Genomic DNA, 22,216 nt, shown 5'->3' on the forward strand with positions numbered 1-22,216 from the left:
GTAGCGCTTCGTTCAGTTACATGTAATAATCTTACCTGCAAGTTGTATACACGTATTGTTGTCCGGAACCCGAGGCCCCAAAGTGACAGAAATTGGGACAACCGAAGGGGAAGGCGGTGATATGAGGATCACATGTGTTCATGGAATGTTAATGCTTTGCTCCGATGCTCTATTAAAAGGAGTACCTTAATTTCCAGTAGATTCCCTAGAGGCCCGGCTGCCACCGGCTGGTAGGACAAAAGATGTTGTGCAAGTTTCTCATTGCGAGCACGTACGACTAAATATGGAACACATGCCTATTGATTGATTAGTACTTGGATACCGTTTTATTATTATCACGCAAATGCCCTGCTTTGACTCGTTACATGAGTTTCTCTCATCCATGCAACGCCCGTTCATCCATCCCCGTGCCTATAGTATTTTAATCCTGCATGTTTACTATAATCACTACTCGCTTGTCTTTGTTACTCGCTTCGTCGTTATTTCACTACCGCCGTTGCTACAAAACTGTTACTACCGATAAACTCTTGCGAGCAAGTCTGTTTCCGAGTGCAGCTGAATTGATAACTCCGCTGTTAAGGCTTTCAAGTATTCTTTGTCTCCCCTTGGGTCGAATCAATAAATTGGGTTTTACTTCCCGCGAAGACTGTTGCGATCCCCTATACTTGTGGGTCATCAAAGCCCTATCACATCCACCTTGGAGAAACCCTAGATTAGCAGTAGAAGGGAACTAGCTCCCTAATCCTAGTTCCTAATTAGCTAGAATCCAGTCTTAGCCTCTATAGCCAGTCAGATCCTTTATAGATAGAGTTAGTAACAATTTAGACTACGCATTGTTCTTCTGGAGTTTATTTGCAGTTTTACCTTATTGTAAAGTAGGAGGCTGATGGCGTGTGTTTCACACGTTCGTTGGGCAACCCCAAGAGAAAGGTATGATGCGCACAGCAGCAAGTTTTCCCTCAGAAAGAAACCAAGGTTTATCGAACCAGGAGGAGCCAAGAAGCACGTTGAAGGTTGATGGCGGCGGGATGTAGTGCGGCGCAACACCGAGATTCCGGCGCCAACGTGGAACCCGCACAACACAACCAAAGTACTTTGCCCCAACGAAACAGTGGAGGTTGTCAATCTCACCGGCTTGCTGTAACAAAGGATTAACCGTATTGTGTGGAAGATGATTGTTTGCAGAGAAAACAATAAAACAAGTATTGCAACAGATTGTATTTCGAGAAAGAGAATTGGACCGGGGTCCACAGTTCACTAGAGGTGTCTCTCCCATAAGACGAACAACATGTTGGGTGAACAAATTACAGCTTGGGCAATTGACAAATAAAGAGAGCATGACCATGCACATACATATCATGATGAGTATAGTGAGATTTAATTGGGCATTACGACAAAGTACATAGACCGCCATCCAACCGCATCTATGCCTAAAAAGTCCACCTTCGGGTTATCGTCCGAACCCCTCCGAGTATTAAGTTACAAAGCAATGAGACAATTGCATTAAGTATGGTGCGTAATGTAATCAACAACTACATCCTTAGACATAGCATCAATGTTTTATCCCTAGTGGCAACAAGCACAACACAAACTTAGAACTTTCATCACTTGTCCCGGTGTCAATGCGGCATGAACCCACTATCGAGCATAAGTACTCCCTCTTGGAGTTAAAAGTAAAAACTTGGCAGAGCCTCTACTAGAAACGGAGAGCATGCAAGATCATAAACAACACATAAGCATAACTTTGATAATCAACATGACAAGTATTCTCTATTCATCGGATCCCAACAAACGCAACATATAGAATTACAGATAGATGATCTTGATCATGATAGGCAGCTCACAAGATCCGACAATGATAGCACAATGGGGAGAAGACAACCATCTAGCTACTGCTATGGACCCATAGTCCAGGGGTAGACTACTCACTCATCACTCCGGAGGCGACCATGGCGGTGTAGAGTCCTCCGGGAGATGATTCCCCTCTCCGGCAGGGTGCCGGAGGCGATCTCCAGGATCCCCCGAGATGGGATCGGCGGCGACGGCGTCTCGCAAGGTTTTCCGTATCGTGGCTCTCGCATCGGGGGTTTCGTCACGGAGGCTTTAAGTAGGCGGAAGGGCAAGTTGAGAGGCGGCACGGGGACCCAAACCACAGGCCGGCGCGGCCGGGGGTGGGGCCGCGCCGCCCTAGGGTTTGGCCACCCCGTGGCCCCTCTTCGTCTCGTCTTCGGTCTTCCGGAAGCTTCGTGAGAAAATAGGCCTCTCGGGCTTTTATTTCGTCCAATTCCGAGAATATTTCTTTACTAGGATTTCGAAACCAAAAACAGCGAGAAACAAAGAATCGGCACTTCGGCATCTTGTTAATAGGTTAGTTCCAGAAAATGCACGAATATGACATAAAGTGTGCATAAAACATGTAGATAACATCAATAATGTGGCATGGAACACAAGAAATTATCGATACGTTGGAGACGTATCAGCATCCCCAAGCTTAGTTCTCGCTCGTCCCGAGCAGGTAAAACGATAACAAAGATAATTTCTGGAGTGACATGCCATCATAAACTTGATCATACTATTTGTAAAGCATATGTAGAGAATGCAGCGATCAAAACAATGTGTATGACATGAGTAAACAAGTGAATCATAAAGCAAAGACTTTTCATCAATAGCACTTCAAGACAAGCATAACTAAGTCTTGCATAAGAGTTAACTCATAAAGCAATAATTCAAAGTAAAGATATTGAAACAACACAAAAGAAGATTAAGTTTCAGCGGTTGCTTTCAACTTGTAACATGTATATCTCATGGATATTGTCAACATAGAGTAATATAATAAGTGCAATAAGCAAGTATGTAGGAATCAATGCACAGTTCACACAAGTGTTTGCTTCTTGAGGTGGAGAGAAATAGGTGAACCGACTCAACATTGAAAGTAAAAGAATGGTCCTCATAGAGGAAAAGCATCGATTGCTATATTTGTGCTAGAGCTTTGATTTTGAAAACATGAAACAATTTTGTCAACGGTAGTAATAAAGCATATGCATCATGTAAATTATATCTTATAAGTTGCAAGCCTCATGCATAGTGTACTAATAGTGCTCGCACCTTGTCCTAATTAGCTTGGACTACCTGGATTATCACCGCAATACATATGCTTTAACCAAGTTTCACAAAGGGGTACCTCTATGCCGCTCGTACAAAGGTCTAAGGAGAAAGCTCGCATTTGGATTTCTCGCTTTTGATTATTCTCAACTTAGACATCCATACCGGGACAACATAGACAACAGATAATGGACTCCTCTTTTAATGCTTTAAGCATTTGACAACAATTAATTCTTTTCTCATTAGAGATTTGAGGATATTTGTCCAAAACTGAAACTTCCACCATGAATCATGGCTTTAGTTAGCGGCCCAATGTTCTTCTCTCACAATATGCATGCTCAAACCATTCAACTCAGTGTAGATCGCCCTTACTTCGGACAAGACGAACATGCATAGCAACTCACATGAAATTCAACAATGAGTTGATGGCGTTCCCGATAAACATGGTTATCGCACAACAAGCAACTTAATAAGAGATAAAGTGCATAATTACATATTCAATACCACAATAGTTTTTAAGCTATTTGTCCCATGAGCTATATATTGCAAAGGTGAATGATGGAATTTTAAAGGTAGCACTCAAGCAATTTACTTTGGAATGGCGGGAAAATACCATGTAGTATAGGTAGGTATGGTGGACACAAATGGCATAGTGGTTGGCTCAAGTATTTTGGATGCATGAGAAGTATTCCCTCTCGATACAAGGTTTAGGCTAGCAAGGCTATTTGAAACAAACACAAGGATGAACGGTACAGCAAAACTCACATAAAAGACATATTGTAAACATTATAAGGCTCTACACCGTCTTCCTTGTTGTTCAAACTCAAAACTAGAAATTATCTAGACCTTAGAGAAACCAAATATGCAAACCAAATTTTAGCATGCTCTATGTATTTCTTCATTAATGGGTGCAAAGCATATGATGCAAGAGCTTAAACATGAGCACAGCAATTTCCAAGTATCACATTACCCAAAACATTTATAGCAATTACTACATGTATCATTTTCCAATTCCAACCATATAACAATTTAACGAAGGAGAAACTTCGTCATGAATACTATGAGTAGAAACCAAGGACATATTTGTCCATATGCTACAGCGGAGTGTGTATCTCTCCCATAAAGTGAATGCTAGGATCCATTTTATTCAAACAAAACAAAAACAAAAACAAACCGACGCTCCAAGAAAAAGCACATAAGATGTGGCCGAATAAAAATGTAGTTTCAGGGGAGGAACCCGATAATTTGTTGATGAAGAAGGGGATGCCTTGGGCATCCCCAAGCTTAGACGCTTGAGTCTTCTTGATATATGCAGGGGTGAACCACCGGGTGCATCCCCAAGCTTAGAGCTTTCACTCTCCTTGATCATGTTGCATCATACTCCTCTCTTGATCCTTGAAAACTTCCTCCACACCAAACTCGAAACAACTCATTAGAGGGTTAGTGCACAATATAAATTGACATATTCAGAGGTGACACAATCATTCTTAACACTTCTGGACATTGCATAATGCTACTGGACATTAGTGGATCAAAGAAATTCATCCAACATAGCGAAAGAGGCAATGCGAAATAAAAGGCAGAATCTGTCAAAACAGAACAGTTCGTATTGACGAATTTTAAAATGGCACCAGACTTGCTCAAATGAAAATGCTCAAATTGAATGAAAGTTGCGTACATATCTGAGGATCATGCACGTAAATTGGCATAATTTTCTGAGCTTCCTGCAGGGCAGTGGGCTCAGATTCGTTACAGCAAAGAAATCTGGAACTGCGCAGTAATCCAAATCTAGTACTTACTTTTCTATCAACGGCTTAACTTGGCACAACAAAACTCAAAACTAAGATAAGGAGAGGTTGCTACAGTAGTAAACAACTTCCAAGACACAAAATAAAAACAAAGTACTGTAGGTAAAAACATGGGTTGTCTCCCAAGAAGTTCTTTCTTTTTAGCCATTAAGATGGGCTCAGCAGTTTTAATGATGCACTCGCAAGAAATAGTATTTGAAGCAAAAGAGAGCATCAAGAGGAAAATTCAAAACACATTTAAGTCTAACATGCTTCCTATGCATAGGAATCTTGTAAATAAACAAGTTCATGAAGAGCAAAGTAACAAGCATAGGAAGATAAAACAAGTGTAGCTTCAAAAATTTCAGCACATAGAGAGGCATTTTAGTAACATGAAAATTTCTACAACCATATTTTCCTCTCTCATAATAACTTTCAGTAGAAACATGAGCAAACTCAACAATATAACTATCACATAAAGCATTCTTATCATGAGTCTCATGCATAAAATTATTACTCTCCACATAAGCATAATCAATTTTATTAGTTGTAGTGGGAGCAAATTCAACAAAGTAGCTATCATTATTATGGTAAATGCTACTTATCGTAGTCCGATGGGAAACGGTTCGTCGGACCCTTCCGATGCCGTCCAACTCGTTTCCATCCAGCGGGCTGAGATTCCCACTTTTTTTTTCCCTCATTAGCTCGTTAACCCCGCACCTTCCCAAAAATTACGTACCGTTTTGCGGCCCCCAAAGCGAGATCTGCTCGACCCCATCCGCTAACTCCGCCGCAACAGCGATTTTTCTCTCCTCGCCGCGCCGGGGAGATGTCGTTCTGCTGGTGGGGAATCATCGTCGGGCATCTCAGACGGCCGGCAGCCGGCGAACCAGAGTCGATGGAAGATTCGCCGGGTCGACCAGGATATACACTGGACGAAGCAGCCAATTGTAGTCTGCTTCCATTGGCCCTAGACACACTCTCGATCTACCTATTCAAGGATTACACGATCCGCCTGTAGGTAAGTCCAACAACTGACATAGATTCCGATCTGTACATTTTATTTATTTTTCAAGATCAAATCCATCAATTCCTTTGTTTTGGTATGTATGCTTTCATTCTGAACATGTCATGATAGATTTGCTTATGAAGTTGATTGCATCACCAAAAAATTGGTTGCAACCATTCTCATGTTTTGATTTTTAAATTTCTTCACTTTGTTATGCTGCATTACCACAATTCTGATGCTTCGTTTGTCCATGCTTCCCAACTACTCCATCCGTTCCATAATTCTCGTTGCCGTTTTTTTTTTTTGAACAACGTTGCCGATTTGGATTTATACCTTCTTTATTATTCAAGTTGCTAATGACTACTACATTCTGCAATTCTAATTTGTACCACACATGTCCATACCTCTAATTAATATCATATGTTATGATAGATAATAGTTTCTCTTCCGAAAAACCCATGCTTCCTATGTCTCATATATGTTGCGATAGAAGCGTATTTTAAATTCAGAGCATCCATGACATGTTTCTTATATGCATCCATTTGTTTCTAACATGAGGTCATCGGTGAGCCCTCAATGGCAGTCCACGCCGTTCATCTTGGTCGCATATGTTGCTCTTATCTTGTCGACGCCCCTCATTGGAATTAATTGTCTACACAGCGGTGCTCCATGTGTCGTCCCATCGAGAATGCTTCTACAGTCTCGGAGGGTCTGTGCCACGACTTCACTATGACCCATTGTCGTAATCGAAGCAATATCTGATATCAGTAGAAGCAAATACTGGCGCAAATTTGATTATATTGTTTCGAAGCAATGATGTTAGAAACATGTATTTGTACGTGGGAAGCAAACACTATTTTCGCTGGAAGTAAATTATATTCAATTTGTTGCAAGTAGAATTGACAAATTCATAACATCCATGACATGTTTCTTATATGCATCCATTTTTTTCTAACAGGAGGTCGTCGGTGAGCCTTTTTAGTGCACGTCGTCCTTCCTGATCGCATATGTTGCTCTTATGTTGTCGATGCCCCTCGTTGGAATTAATTGTCTACACGGTGGTGCCCCATGTGTCGTCTCAGCGAGCATGCTTCTACAGTCTCGGAGGGCATGTGCCACGACTTCACTCTGACCCATTGCCGTATATCGAAGCAATATCTGATATCAATAGAAGCAAATACTGGAGCGAATTTGATTATTTTGTTTCGAAGCAATGATGTTAGAAACATGTATTTTTACGCTGGAAGCAAACACTATTTTCGTTGGAAGTAAATTATATTTAATCTGTTGCAAGTAGTATTGATGTAAACATTTGTATATTGGAACTAATCGCACATTTGTTTCACTGGAAGAAATTTCCTTTCCAACACTAGAAATGACATAATATATGGAAGCAATCACCCGATTGTCTTGAAGCAATCTTATTGTCCACACGAAGGAAAGTATTCTCGGTAGAAATCAAAATTTAGTCACATAGGAAATAATTTTCACCAGGACTTGAAATCTATTTTCTTCATGTACGGAAGCAACATTGATTTTGTTTGGTAACACACTTAGTAGATGAATAAAGAAACTTTTTTTCTTCATATATGGAAGCAATATTGATTATTTTTTTGACAATAAGCAATATTGATTCTATTGGTAGCACAATTCGACTAATAAGGAAGCATACTATATAACGTGGAGTCTGACTTTTCTAGAGTTATTATTAGCTTCCATAATTCCTGAAATTAGTTTCCAAATAATATGGAGAGGTCGAATTAGACTTGACGTGATTTACGGGATTTGTTTCCGAGCTAACTAACAAGGCAAACTATCAGCGCACGCTTTATTGGGTCATCCCACGGTGGAAACAAAATAATCGCACGGCCTAGAGCTGGTCCGATCAGAAGCAAAGATCGGGCTCCGATCCCTAGCGGTGCCCCATTATTATTCTCATCAAGTGTAAGAGGCATAGTATAATCACAACAAAATTTACTCTCCATAGTAGGTGGCACAAAAAGACCACTATCATTATCATCATCAGAAATAGGAGGCAAAGTATCATCAAAGAAAATTTTCTCCTCAATGCTTGGGGGACTAAAAAGATCATGAAAACCAGCTTCCCCAAGCTTAGAACTTTCTATATCATTATCAACAATGGTGTTCAAAGCGTTCATACTAATATTACTACCAGCATGCAAATAAGATTCCATAGGTTTTTTAATTTTCGCATCAAACAATCCATGTTTTAAATCAGGAAATAGAATAAGAAGCTCACTCTTGTACATTATGCCAAACTAGTGAAATAAAAACATGCATGATATTAAGTAAAGTAAAACAAGTAACTAATTTTTTTTTGTATTTTGATTTAGTGCAGCAAACAAAGTAGTAAATAAAATAAAGCAAGACAAAAACAAAGTAAAGAGATTGAGAAGTGGAGACTCCCCTTGCAGCGTGTCTTGATCTCCCCGGCAACGGTGCCAGAAAAAGAGCTTGATGGCGTGTATTTCACACGTTCGTTGGGCAACCCCAAGAGGAAGGTATGATGCGCACAGCAGCAAGTTTTCCCTCAGAAAGAAACCAAGGTTTATCGAACCAGGAGGAGCCAAGAAGCACGTTGAAGGTTGATGGCGGCGGGATGTAGTGCGGCGCAACACCAGAGATTCCGGCGCCAACGTGGAACCTGCACAACACAACCAAAGTACTTTGCCCCAACGAAACAGTGAGGTTGTCAATCTCACCGGCTTGCTGTAACAAAGGATTAACCGTATTGTGTGGAAGATGATTGTTTGCAGAGAAAACAGTAAAACAAGTATTGCAGCAGATTGTATTTCAGTAAAGAGAATTGGACCGGGGTCCACGAGCTCACTAGAGGTGTCTCTCCCATAAGACGAACAGCATGTTGGGTGAACAAATTACAGTTGGGCAATTGACAAATAAAGAGAGCATGACCATGCACATACATATCATGATGAGTATAGTGAGATTTAATTGGGCATTACGACAAAGTACATAGACCGCCATCCAACCGCATCTATGCCTAAAAAGTCCACCTTCGAGGTTATCGTCCGAACCCCTCCAAGTATTAAGTTGCAAAGCAACGGACAATTGCATTAAGTATGGTGCGTAATGTAATCAACAACTACATCCTTAGACATAGCATCAATGTTTTATCCCTAGTGGCAACAAGCACAACACAACCTTAGAACTTTCGTCACTCGTCCCGGTGTCAATGCAGGCATGAACCCACTATCGAGCATAAGTACTCCCTCTTGGAGTTAAAAGTAAAAACTTGGCCAGAGCCTCTACTAGAAACGGAGAGCATGCAAGATCATAAACAACACATAAGCATAACTTTGATAATCAACATAACAAGTATTCTCTATTCATCGGATCCCAACAAACGCAACATATAGAATTACGGATAGATGATCTTGATCATGATAGGCAGCTCACAAGATCCGACAATGATAGCACAATGGGGAGAAGACAACCATCTAGCTACTGCTATGGACCCATAGTCCAGGGGTAGACTACTCACTCATCACTCCGGAGGCGACCATGGCGGTGTAGAGTCCTCCGGGAGATGATTCCCCTCTCCGGCAGGGTGCCGGAGGCGATCTCCGGGATCCCCCGAGATGGGATCGGCGGCGACGGCGTCTCAGTAAGGTTTTCCGTATCGTGGCTCTCGGTACTGGGGGTTTCGTCACGGAGGCTTTAAGTAGGCGGAAGGGCAAGTCGAGAGGCGGCACGGGGTCCCAAACCACAGGCCGGCGCGGCCAGGGGTGGGGCCGCGCCGCCCTAGGGTTTGGCCACCCCGTGGCCCCTCTTCGTCTCGTCTTCGGTCTTCAGGAAGCTTCGTGAGAAAATAGGCCTCTGGGCTTTTATTTCGTCCAATTCCGAGAATATTTCTTTACTAGGATTTCTGAAACCAAAAACAGCAGAAACAGACAATCGGCACTTCGGCATCTTGTTAATAGGTTAGTTCCAGAAAATGCACGAATATGACATAAAGTGTGCATAAAACATGTAGATAACATCAATAATGTGGCATGGAACACAAGAAATTATCGATACGTTGGAGACGTATCAGAGGCCGTGTTGATCTTCTGTAAAGAGTCTGTGTGAAATTCTATAGACATGTCTTTGACCCGCATATTTTTTGTATACCACTCTGAGAGATGTAATACTAGTGGAACGGTGTTTCATTGGTGTTATGTCAACGACTTACATACTACACCATGCAGTGGTATGCTGGGTCACCACAGAATCAGTCGCTCCCACGCCGTTGGTTGGGACTCATGTGACCGTTCGATGCTCCCTGTGGGAATGGTCGCTTTCAGTTGCCCCACTTGGTTTAGAAACGTCGCTTTCTATAGATGTCACCCACGTTCCCTTACAAGTACTGATTCCAACAAACGTCAACTATGTTGGCTCTTCTGTGCATACAGATTGGTTCGTAGACCGAAGATAAGAACTCACATCTCAAAACTCTCTTAACAACAATACTAGAGAGTAATTTACAACAAAACTTCCTCCTGTTTCCAACAAAAAAAATAAAAAATCTAACACTAATCACATCTGAAAAATCTCTTTACAACAAAATTAGAGATAATTCACAACAAGAATTTCCACAGTTTCCAACAAAAGGTAGTAAGAAAAGCCAACATTAAACATATCTGAAAATCGCTTTACAACAATATTACAGATTAATTTACAACAAAAATTCCCACAATTTCCAACAAAAGGTAGTAACAAGAGACAACATTAATCACACCTGAAAAATCTCTTTGCAACAATAAAAGAGATTGATTTACAACAAAAGATTTGACGGTTTTCAATAAAAAATAGTAACAAATCTAACATTAATCCAATCCGAAAAAACTCTTTGCACATTACAGAATGATTAACAACAATTAGTACCACAATTTTCAACAATAATTTCATACCTTTTAAACAAAAAATACTTAGATTACATCAATTCCAACATTATAGTTCTCTGTGCGGATCAATTTCCAACATATTACAGTAGATATTTTCAGCAAAAATCATGGAGGATTCCAACAAACAATTCGACTACTACACCATTACAAAATTCCTTTGAAAAATCCCTTTACAACATACTGCATAGATGTTTCCCACAAAAAACACCACATTTCCAACAAAAACACACATTCCAAAACTTACATCTCCGTGCATGGCCACCGGCAAGCTCTCATGGGCAAGCGGTGCCGGCTAGTGGAGCCCACCCATCTCCGTCCATGGCCACCGGCGTCTTCAATTCTACTCCTCGGCAGCTGTCATCAGTCGCCTCCACCTCCATCCCCGCGTCGCCAACGCCGCCGTTTGCCCACCACTCGCGCCGCCCTACTCCCGCCACCACCTCCGTCCCCGCGCAGCCAACGCCGCCCCTAGGCCCCCGTCCCGAGCGGCGATGGCGCTGCCATAATGGGCGAGGGTGGTGGCCCTCGTGGCGGACGGCGCCGCCCCGCCCAACCCCGCCTCCGCCTCCGTTCACGGCCGCCGCCTCCACGGAAGCGGTGGCGGCGCATGCCTAGGCAGTGGGAGCGGCCGGACAACGCGCATAATTAAGCTACGGCGTGCGCGCATGACTAGGCGGCGGAGGGCTGACGAGCACGGTGTGGGAGACTGACTAGTGGAAGAGATGAGGCACTAGTGGAGGAGATAAGGCAGTAAGGCCCGTTTCTGTGTGCCATGTAACAGGGACACGCGGCGCGAGAGGGCACGACTGATTTCTAGCGATGGATCGGTGGGCTGATTACACCTTATGTAAAAGCACTTATTGTCCAAGAAAGTATAATTGTTTGACACGTGAAGTACAAGCTTACAAGAGTTTGGACGCTTGGTGGATATGATTCTAGACCAGAACTAAATCTGAGCTCGATTAATCATTTTTTAAAAAAAAATCGGTGGCAAAGCACGGGTATTCAGCTAGTACTCAAAACGGTCCTTGTGCCTATTCGAGGCGCATTAGCCCACGTACGGCCAATGGCAGAAATTCGCTTTCCTGTCGGTGACCGCGTTATTGATCGGAGGGAGTAGATAGATAGGCTAGCTAGGGTGGCGGGTGGGTATACGATCGAGCCCAGGGAATCTATACAAACACATCAGGATTGGGATGCCCTTTTTGGCAGCGGAAAAGGAGCAAATATTCTGAATCCTGGCTGAACTGATGTAGAGACCGCCTGGATTCCAATCCCCCAAGTTGGTGCCCGGAATCTGAGAGGTTTCACTGGCAGATTTAGGATCTGGTTTGATGCAGACTGCACAACACAAGGTGGCTGCGTATACCAGAGAAGACTCAAAATATTTATATGGACGACGGGTATGCGGGTTTGTAAAGCAGCATCATAACCCCAGGCTGCCTTGGTGAAGTCGGTCATCACCTCACAGGTCATCTATTACCTAACGCCTCTCGCCATCCCATTGGGCACCATGAAGGTCATCAACAAGATCAAGAGGGCTTTTCTTTGGTCCGCAAAGGAAACGACTATTGGAGCGAAATGCAAGGTTAATTGGGACAAAGTATGCCGCCCCAAAAAACTAGGAGGTCTTGGGGTAACCCACTTGGAGAAGTTCGCAACGGCGCTGCGGTTACGTTGGCCTTGGCTCGAATGGAAGGATCCCTCCAAGATATGGGTGGGCTCCGGAAACCCCTGCTCTGACCATGATATGGCAATCTTCTACGCGGCAACGACGATTACCCACGGGAATGGGATGAAGACGCCCTTTTGGTTTGCTCCGTGGCTCGAGGGGAGGAAACCGATTGACATTGCGTCGCTCATCTTTGCGATCTCAAAGAGAAAAAATTGGAAGGTCTCGCAGGCGCTATGTGAGGACGCATGGGTCACAAAAATCTCCCTTGAGAGCTCTTTCACAATGGAACACCTCTCCCAGTTCATCGACCTATGGACCCTTATATCAAACATCAACCTTGTCCCGGAGCAGGATGATGATATAGTTTGGAAGCTAACTCCGGATGGGAAATACTCGGCGAAGTCAGCTTACGAGCTGCAGTTCATGGGATCAACTCTATCATCTATGGATAAGACGGTTTGGAAGGCTTGGGCTCCCCCGAAGGTGAAGTTTTTCGCTTGGTTGGCCAACCAAAATAGGATTTGGACGGCGGACCGTTTGACTAAACGCGGCTGGCCCAACTGTGGGCTTTGCCCTCTTTGCAAGCAGTGCACATGAAACCATCGACCACCTTCTCGTGCATTGTCGCTACACTACCCGTCTTTGGAGCTTGATCAAGTTATGTATGGGGCTGAATGATTTGCAACCGGCGCAATGGGCAAACCTGGACATGGCGGCTTGGTGGAGCATGATGGCGGGTGGACGCAAGGCGATGGCTTCTCTCACATTGTTGGTATCATGGGAGGTGTGGAATGAGAGGAACGCGAGGGTCTTTCGAGCCAAGAATGCGCCGCCCCAAGTTGTCTTCGACAAAATTAAGAAAGAAGGGCGCCTGTGGGTTATAGCGGGTGCCAAAAAATTGGGTGAAATGATGCCACGATAGTGATGGTTGTAGTTTCTTTTTGGTATGGACCTATGTATGCTACTCTTGCTTGTAAAACTTCTACTTCTTAATAATAATTAATAGATTGGGGCAAAGCTTTTGTCCCTGTTTCAAAAAAAAAAAAAAACATAACCCCAGTTAATCTCTGTGCTGCTGATGAAGCGAGCTCATCAAGCAGACAACTTAATTACTGCGTTAGCAGCCTAGCTTACTACATGTGAACTTCTTATTACTGAAGAACGCATTTCAGTAAGGAAGTTCAGAATATGATCGGGGGATCCGGAAACCACGCTTTATACAGATTATATTCCACGGAGATCGACCTTGCGCCTCCCCGGTGGCTCGACCGGTCCATGCAGCGCAGCATCGGCCGGCTCGACTGGGCCAAGATGCCCGGTTTCTTGGTCCACGGCGAGCACCAGACGGACCCGAACGGCTCCACGTGAGCTTCTCCGGTAAAAGATGGAACATGTGGAGCCTAAATCTTCGCGTGGCATTGGCAAAATTTCTCGCAATTCCATGGCCCCCGTGGCCAACCGAGGAACATAAGCAGTCACAGGACCATGGCATGGATGAAGGTATCGCAACCTGATCATGGCAAAAGGTCAAATTCCTTCTCCAGCGATATCGGAGACGTCGGGGTTGGGGAGATCCATGCTTTCTTTTTGGGCAAGGGGAGAACCTAGATATTGGAACAGACTCTCCAATGCGCGGCTACATATTGGATGGCCGGGATTGTGCCAAGCTGCAAGGTTTGTCATGTGATATGTATGTAAAGAACCTTACGCAGCAGAATAGAGTTATATTGGTAGTGCACATAGAACCTTGGCCTCTGAAATAAAGAAGTTAATAGCATAATACTACCATGATCTAGACGAGTACCACTTTACGTTTTGGTATTTTTGCGAACTGATAGCGTTTCTGACAGCAGTGCTCACCTGTCGGATTGATGTGGACACTGACGGACAGCGAGTTCTGATGGCCGTTCCCTGTGGAACCCATTGTCAGAGCCTATTTGCTGACATGGACTGTACCCTACTTGTCAGCTCACATAAAGAAATCTAAATAATATTTCTTCCATCTACAAATAGACGTATGAGATTTATCTGAATCTAGATGTATCTAGACGATATTTAGTGTCAAGATACATATATATGTAGATAAATCTCAGACATCTATTTATAGACGAAAGAAGTACAAAAAATTCAGACTCCTCTTGGTTTTCCTCCTATACCCCTCTTATTCTCTCTCTACCACGGGTGGGACTGGGACATGCCCATGCCGTGGCTCTGCTAATAAAGTCCTCTCCTCCACATGATACCGTGAACACCATGTGTTAATCCAATGGGTAGCCTGAAGAATTACCCACAAGAAGTTATAAAGTTTGTTTTCTATTAAAGATAATATCATTTCTACAATTCCAGATGGCCTAGTGTAAGACACTTGCTCAGTTGCTCTAGCATACGGCCGGTTCATTGTCTTAAGTTCGTTTTGTAGAGGCCTGCTCCGGTGCTCCCCTTGTTTTGCAAAACCGAATACTAGATACGTGCAAAAACGAGGTACAACACAACGTGAGCCATACGGGCCTGTACAGGGCTACACAAACGGTGGATTTACACTGAAATTATAATCGTGCACCCACTTACAAACAGGTACGGAAACATCTCCACCGTTGTTGTGTTTGACACGCTCAGAATTTTTTCAAGGGAGGAGCATCAGAGCAGAAGTGTGTTCTGTATTCCAGAAAGCTACATCATAAATATATTTTTGATAAGTTTATCTGCGTGATCGAAATGACTAAGGAACAAACCTAACCGGCGTTTAAGGGATAATAATTCAACACAATTCCTTCCAACCTTATTTCGAAGCAGCACTTAGACTAGTCATAGTGGGGATTAACATAGAGTAGTAACATGGTGCATGTTACTACCCTATGTTACTACCTTCATAGTGGGTAGTTACATATTTATGGTATCATGCATATTATATTTATTAGATTGTAGACTCATCTTTTTTTGAGAAATGTGATGTTATGGTAACATAGCTAGTTACCACTCCACTCTCTTTTTCATTTATTGTCATGCCATGTCACCAAAATGCTTTGGGATATTACTACATATGTTACTCTCACTATGAGCAGTCTTAACGGACCAACGGTTTTAAGGGGCACGCCTGTAAATTAACCAGTCGACCGGCGTTTAGTTTCCCTTCACCTGTGTGGATGCAGTGCCATGCATTTGAGATGCTGACATCCATCGATCCTGCGCCTTTGTTCGCGCGCTGGGGGTGCGGGATCAACCAATCTATGCATATGTGTCAGCCCAAGCGTATCGCAGCACTGGAATCTATACATTCCAAAGGGAACACCTTTGCCCAGAAAAGTTCAGAATCTCCTTAGCCTGACTGATCTTTCAATCTCCAAGCCAATGGCAAGCCCGTTACCATAGTAGCGCTGGCGGCGCCCCAAAGGGTCTATAAATATCGGACACCGTAGCAGCACAGCGGTCATCAAAACCATCGGAGCTTCTGAAGATCAGAAAACTTCAGCGCGCTAGCTAGCTGGTTAGTTTGCGAGAAAGATATACTAATTCCTATCCAGGTCAAGATGTCTTCTGTGTCAAGGAGCTCATCCCGCAGCGGCGCCAACGCGGAGTGGAGCACCAGGGAGAACAAGCTGTTCGAGGAGGCCCTGGCCTACTACGGCGAGGGCACGCCTGACCGTTGGCTCAAGGTGTCCCGCGCCATGGGCGGGACCAAGACGGCCGATGAGGTGCGCCGCCATTACGAGATCCTCGACAACGACGTGAAGCTCATCGAGTCCGGCAGGATCCCGTACCCCAACTACAACGCACAGGGGGCTTGGAACTGATTGATCAAGGTAACCAGAACTCCACCTGATTCCTGTTTCGTGTTCATAAGTACATACAAGCGCCAGAAAACAAAGTAATCGTGATTTCAGTCATTTGTTTTAAACTATTAGTAAGTGAACCATGCCCTAGCTAGGTTGATGTTATCAATTGGCAAAATAAACAGCATCAGAATGCCGTTTTCACGAGCTCCAGATATACTGTAATTAGTCTAGTGTGCGTGCACTATTACACGAGCAAAACAGACGGTGTCATGCACGCACAATCTGCTTGCCATGAATGCATGCGGCAATCTGTCATCCGTCGGTTTGCAAGACGACACAGGGTCTGGCTGTCTGTCCTCTAGTGTAGGCGTGTAGCTTCACTTGGGGACTTATAACTGACATGCACTTTAGCTCACCCTTTCATGTCTTTATGCATAAGAGGCCGGAACAAAGTACTCTCTCCGACCCATATTATTTGATGCTAAAATGGATGTATCTACAACTAAAATGTGTCTAGATACATCTATATTAATATCAAGTAATATGAATCGGAGGGAGTACTTGTTCTCTTCCGTAGATGTCTTTTGCATAAAGGCTGTGAATTGAAGTCTGTCTTGCGCTCTTCGGGGACAAAACCATGGTTTTTACTCCTTGAAGAGGAAGCTCTGCATTCCAATTACAGAGCCCGTTTTGCGAAGGGAACCCATTTTGCCAAATCTGCCCAGTTCTAAATTTGAGAGCTTGAGATAAGTTAACTTACAGAGTTTATAATTTTCTTTATTTATTTATTTCAGGATCGAAGCATCTGAAGGGACTGCAAACATAAAAATCTGTTGATAATCTTGCGTCCTTAGCTGGGAATATGTTATTGAAGCAAGCATACTAATATTATGTTATTGTACTAAGAAGATTGTGGCTTCTTGGTTAGGAATAAAATGAAGAAACTATGGGTGCGTGTGCATATTTAGGTTTGTAAGAAAATCAATTAAGTGCCTAGTTCTTGCACAAGCCAGCCTATATTTTCCATTCCATGTAGTTTTTAATCCTTATTATGGAGTAAACATCAATGATGTAAATCCCCTGTACTTGTGTGTAGTGTACTAGTGTTTATCAAATCGTGGTTGGTAGAATATTCCTGTTGTTGGTTCAACGCACATATGCTTATATTTGCACTTTATCGTACCTTCCGACCAAGATGTAGGCACGTAGCTAGATGTGACTATGTGGCATCTGATTTTTTTTTAGAAGGGACCATAGTCCCAGCATCTTCATTGATTGAAGCATGTAAATAATAAAATCATAGGTCACATTAGGTTGATACATGAATCAACCATCTAAAAATTAAGACTTCCATTGCCAAATCTTTCTTTATGGAAATTATCATGATGATTGCATGGGCTATCTGGACCACTAGAAATGACTTCATTTTCAAGGCTGTCAATCCAAGCATTTACAGATGTCGCAAGAAATTCAAAGATGAAATGGCCCTTCTCTTATATAAGGTGAAAAGGAAACATTACATGGGTTTATCCTCTTGGGTCCAGCAGTTCAGATAGTTTTTTTTCCTTTTCACTTCTTTCTTTTCCTTTGAAGGAATTTGGGCCGTCTATTTTTTAAGTTGCTATTCTCAAGCAACTTCTGTAATAAATTTGTACTCCTTTGTTTCATAAATTAAAAATAAAAATATACAGTAGGGAAACCCACTGTTTAGCCTAAAAAAAACCATCTAAAAATTAAAGTAGCATGAAGTGGTTCTACATCAAGAGCTATCCTGAAATTAGAACACCCGTTTGCTCGGGTTGTATATATGTCGTGCAACCATTTCCAGTTGGTTGCGCCCAATATTCATAGCCGCTTCTGTATTGGTTCCAAATATGACAAATTATGTGATCTATAGCTAGTGTGATAACCTGCAGAGAAAATGATGCTTTTACATTGTTAAAGGTAAGATTGTAGCACACATTCTAGATAACCCAAGGTAAAGCACAAATTCCAACTCGGATTTGGACTTCATCTTTATTGCTTAAACCTTTTAACCAATTGCAAAATATATTGTGATATTGTTTGGGGTTGATATATTAAAGGTCATGTATACTATACGCCAGAGAATCTTTGCCAAAGGGCATGTAATAGAAAAAATGTTGAACTGATTCATCTTGATCACATAAACTATATTTATCTTTTTGCCAAATTATCTCTTGTAAGCATCGCCTTTTGATATAGGCATCACATAAAAATCTAACCGATTAGTTCTACATTCATTTCAGACATATTTACAGAGGAATCGCCATTTATGAAATCTAAATACATCTATTTGACCTTAAAAGAACCTGAAAGTTGTGAATTTACATACAAAAAAATTAGGTTCCCCAAAATCTCTACATCCTCAGACGATGAACCAAATGAATTCATCTTATCCATTCAATCCCGGTTAAGGCTCTTCTCCAAGCTATATAGAGGATTCTTGGACACAACATTTTGTACTGGAACTTATTTTCTTTGAAAAATGTAGTATCAAGATGGACATTAGTGCGATAGTGGGGTATCTCTCAGCCACGTATCCTCCCGAAAACATGTGCTCTCTCCATTATTCCCAACTTGGAAAGAACCTCTACCGAAGAAGTCTTCTTTATGTACCTTCATGAGCTCCTTCTAGTATGGGAAGTCGGTTGGGTGTGGTTTCACTCGAGACAAAGTATTTTAATGCAAGTACATATCACGTAATACCACATGCCATCTACCTTCTCCACTTAGAAGATAATTCCACCAAGGCAATGCCCCCGTGGTGATAATCAACACAAGCACCGGCGACATGACGATTAGTCTATAACCGGCCCAAGTGGGGACAGATGTCGGCGTGATGTTGTACAACAGCCACCGCCCCTGCCTCGCCGCAATAACAATAGGGACATGCCGCCTCCAGGTGAGCAGCGTAATCCACGCCAGGATGTCCTCCACGAAACGTTGACTCTGGAAGTTGCCGCAATGATTTACCCACACCTCATCAACCCGCCTTCGTCGGGAGGTGGTGGCAATATGCATCATCCCCATGGATGATATGGTCCTACTGCCCCATTCCTACCACCATCATGCAATGGAGGAGGTGGTTGAGGTGGCGGAAGCCACTGCTCGGGTCGTTCCCATAATAACGGAAGCTCTAGGTAAGCACAACACTATGATGATAAAGCAGGTTGGGGAGACGGATACGAGGGTTAGACTGCGCATCGCGCAAATGTGCCAAACCTGAGGGAAAAGCTTGATCGTATTCATCAAAAAGGTGAGGATGAAGCTTGCATGGGACCTAGTTTCCATGGCTTAGACGTCCACACTCAGCCATAGCCGATAAAGTTGTCTTCCCAAGCATATTCAGACATACGATGGTATAACAAAACCTCAGACATGGCTGCAAGATTATGTTAATGTTGTCGAAATTGCCAATGGCAATAGCTTAGTGATGATAACAACTCTCTGTGTGCCAACTCGTTGTGACTCCAAGTGCAGAGTGTTGTACCAAGCCTCTTTTCCACCACAAGTGTGATTCGAGGATTTATATCGAACTCTCAGGAAATTGGCTTAGAAGTTGAATTATTCCTATAAAGTTCTTACCTTGTGTCCCCAACTACACCTTGTGGTTTTCAAGTACAAGGTTCGCTATTAGTAATAGGAAATGCATGTGTAAAATAAAGTAAAGTAAAGTAAAGTAAAGTAAACAGCCTAAGCAAAATAAATAAAACCAAATAAAAGGCTAATGGTATTTAGATTTTGTGTGTGCGTGTGGAGAAAGTATTTTTGGTATATTCGGTTAAATAATAGTGGTAAATGTAAAGTGAGGTAATAGTGTTGGAAAGGTGTTTCTGATGATTTAAAATGGATCGGAGTTCATGGGTCCACTTGCCTACTGTCTTTTTAAGTTGTAATGAACACTAAAAATTTATCAATAATATATTACTAGAAGGATACCCCGCGCGTTGCAGCGGGAATTTCTCCGCTAACTCTATTTTGTAAAAAACAAAAGGATATAAGTTGATTGGAATATGATGTTATTTGTAGGAACATGCATGATTCAATTGTCGTAAATAGTCAATAGGCTAACTTAAAAAAAACTGACTTGAAATGGTTATGTAGTTGGCGACTAAAAGTTGATGATGTGGATAATTGGATGGCTTAAAAATAGATGATGTGGCTTGGATGTAGAGTATTAATGAATGTTAGTGGGGGATGACATGGACAATTGGATGGCTAATAAAATAGATGATGTGGATAGCTTGCATGTTAAGATAGACAACTTAAATAATCCTCTAGTGGGGTTTTGCTTTATAAGAGATATAGATTGGTGGAACTTCAACGAAGGATCAGTTGTGTTCATGTTGAGGATGTTTTCCAAAGACAGCTCCGCATTGGATTTCTTATGAATGGTGTTGGAGGGTTTGAGCACAACGCTGGTGCCTTCTACTGTGGGGGTGCCTAGGCCCAAAGCCGGCGATGATTTTAGGTTTAGCTTCACTTGACCAAGGACGAAGGCTAGACCAAGTTTTGAGGTCTTCTTCACCCTTTGTAGTAACAAAAATATAAGTGTGGAATGCAGAAGAATGGAAATCCTAGACGGAAATTTAAAGGATAAAAACTAGAATACTTATTTGATGACTAGCGCCATGGTGGAATCATCCACATCGTGAGGTATGATAATGAGGGTTTTTTATCTTCTCTACCTCAAGGGACATAGTGGTTCTAGCGCCTGACCTTAGCTTCTTGGTTGCGTCATCATCAAAGCCAGCAACCTTGCATTTCTTGGACGGCTGGGGTTTAGCTTCATCATCGGAAGTAGACATGTTGTCCTTTCTGTGCAACCGAGTTTTTTTCGATAAAGGATGCTTTATTACTTCAAGAAGCAATTACATCCAGCCTCTGCATAACCAGGATGCACACAGCCGTTTGTTGTCTCAAGTGAAAAAGGTTACATAAAGAAACTAGGCGAGATACATATCGGAACGATGAATCATATGACGCCTAAGGTTTAGGTGGAGCTACTATCCGTAGACTATGCTTCCACCCATGTAGGGAAAAAGTATCCCTCTCCGTATCCTCCAACCGTGTAAAGACCTCCGTAAATAAGTCTCGGTTCTCCACACGCTGAAGAGGTAACCACGAACGGAGAATACCTATAACTGCAAGCGCCCCCACCCTAAGAAGCAATTTAAACCTTGAGTCGATACCATGAAGCCAATTGCCAAAGACATTGGCGACACTAGTCGGAGGATACAAGGTAGACGCTACTTGGATGACTGACCATGTAGATCTCGCAAACTGGCACTGGAAAAATAAATGTTTGATGGTTTCATCGTGATGACAAAAAACACACCGTGTACTTCCGTGCCAATTCCGGTTAACAAGATTGTCTTTGGTGAGAATAACCCCACGACGTAGATACCATCCAAAAAATTTGATTTTTAATGGTATCTTCATCTTCCAAATCTTCTTATTATTATTATCAACTGCTAAATTAGAAAGCAGGATCGCATTGTATAAGGATTTTACAGAAAAAGTACCATCTACATGAAGATTCCATCTAAATTCATCAGGTTCTGGCGATAAGTGAATATCTCCGAGCCGCTGAATTAGATTATTCCATGCCACTAGTATTTGTCCAAGTAAAACCAGTCTGAACGTCACATTCGGAGGTGAAGTAGCCATTACAGTTGCAATGGTATCACCTTGGCGACGAGCAATTCTATACAAAGCGGGATACTGTTCACTTAAGGGTGCATTGTCGAGCCAAGCATCTTCCCAGAACCGTATTTGTGCTCCGTTCCTAATCGAGAAAGTCCCATGTCGAAAAAAGACATTTTTTGTCGCCATAAGACCAGCCCAGAAGTGTGAATCCCCAGGTTTTCAAACCACTTGGGATAATGTCTTCGAGCCAATATACTTTCTCCGAAAAATAGTTT

The 22,216-nt window shown here is 42.6% G+C and overlaps 1 protein-coding gene across 1 annotated transcript; it reads left to right on the forward strand.

Moving 5' to 3' along the window:
- Nucleotides 1-16,025: 16,025 nt before the first annotated feature.
- LOC124668276 (protein RADIALIS-like 3) lies at nucleotides 16,026-17,475 on the forward strand. Its single transcript, XM_047205446.1, has 2 exons — nucleotides 16,026-16,298; nucleotides 17,066-17,475. The coding sequence occupies exon 1, from the start codon at nucleotides 16,026-16,028 to the stop codon at nucleotides 16,287-16,289; it is 264 nt and encodes an 87-aa protein (XP_047061402.1). The 3' UTR covers nucleotides 16,290-16,298; nucleotides 17,066-17,475.
- The last annotated feature ends 4,741 nt before the right edge of the window (nucleotides 17,476-22,216 follow it).

This window comes from Lolium rigidum, chromosome 6 (genome assembly GCF_022539505.1).
Source record: "Lolium rigidum isolate FL_2022 chromosome 6, APGP_CSIRO_Lrig_0.1, whole genome shotgun sequence".
NCBI classification, from domain to species: Eukaryota; Viridiplantae; Streptophyta; class Magnoliopsida; order Poales; family Poaceae; genus Lolium; species Lolium rigidum.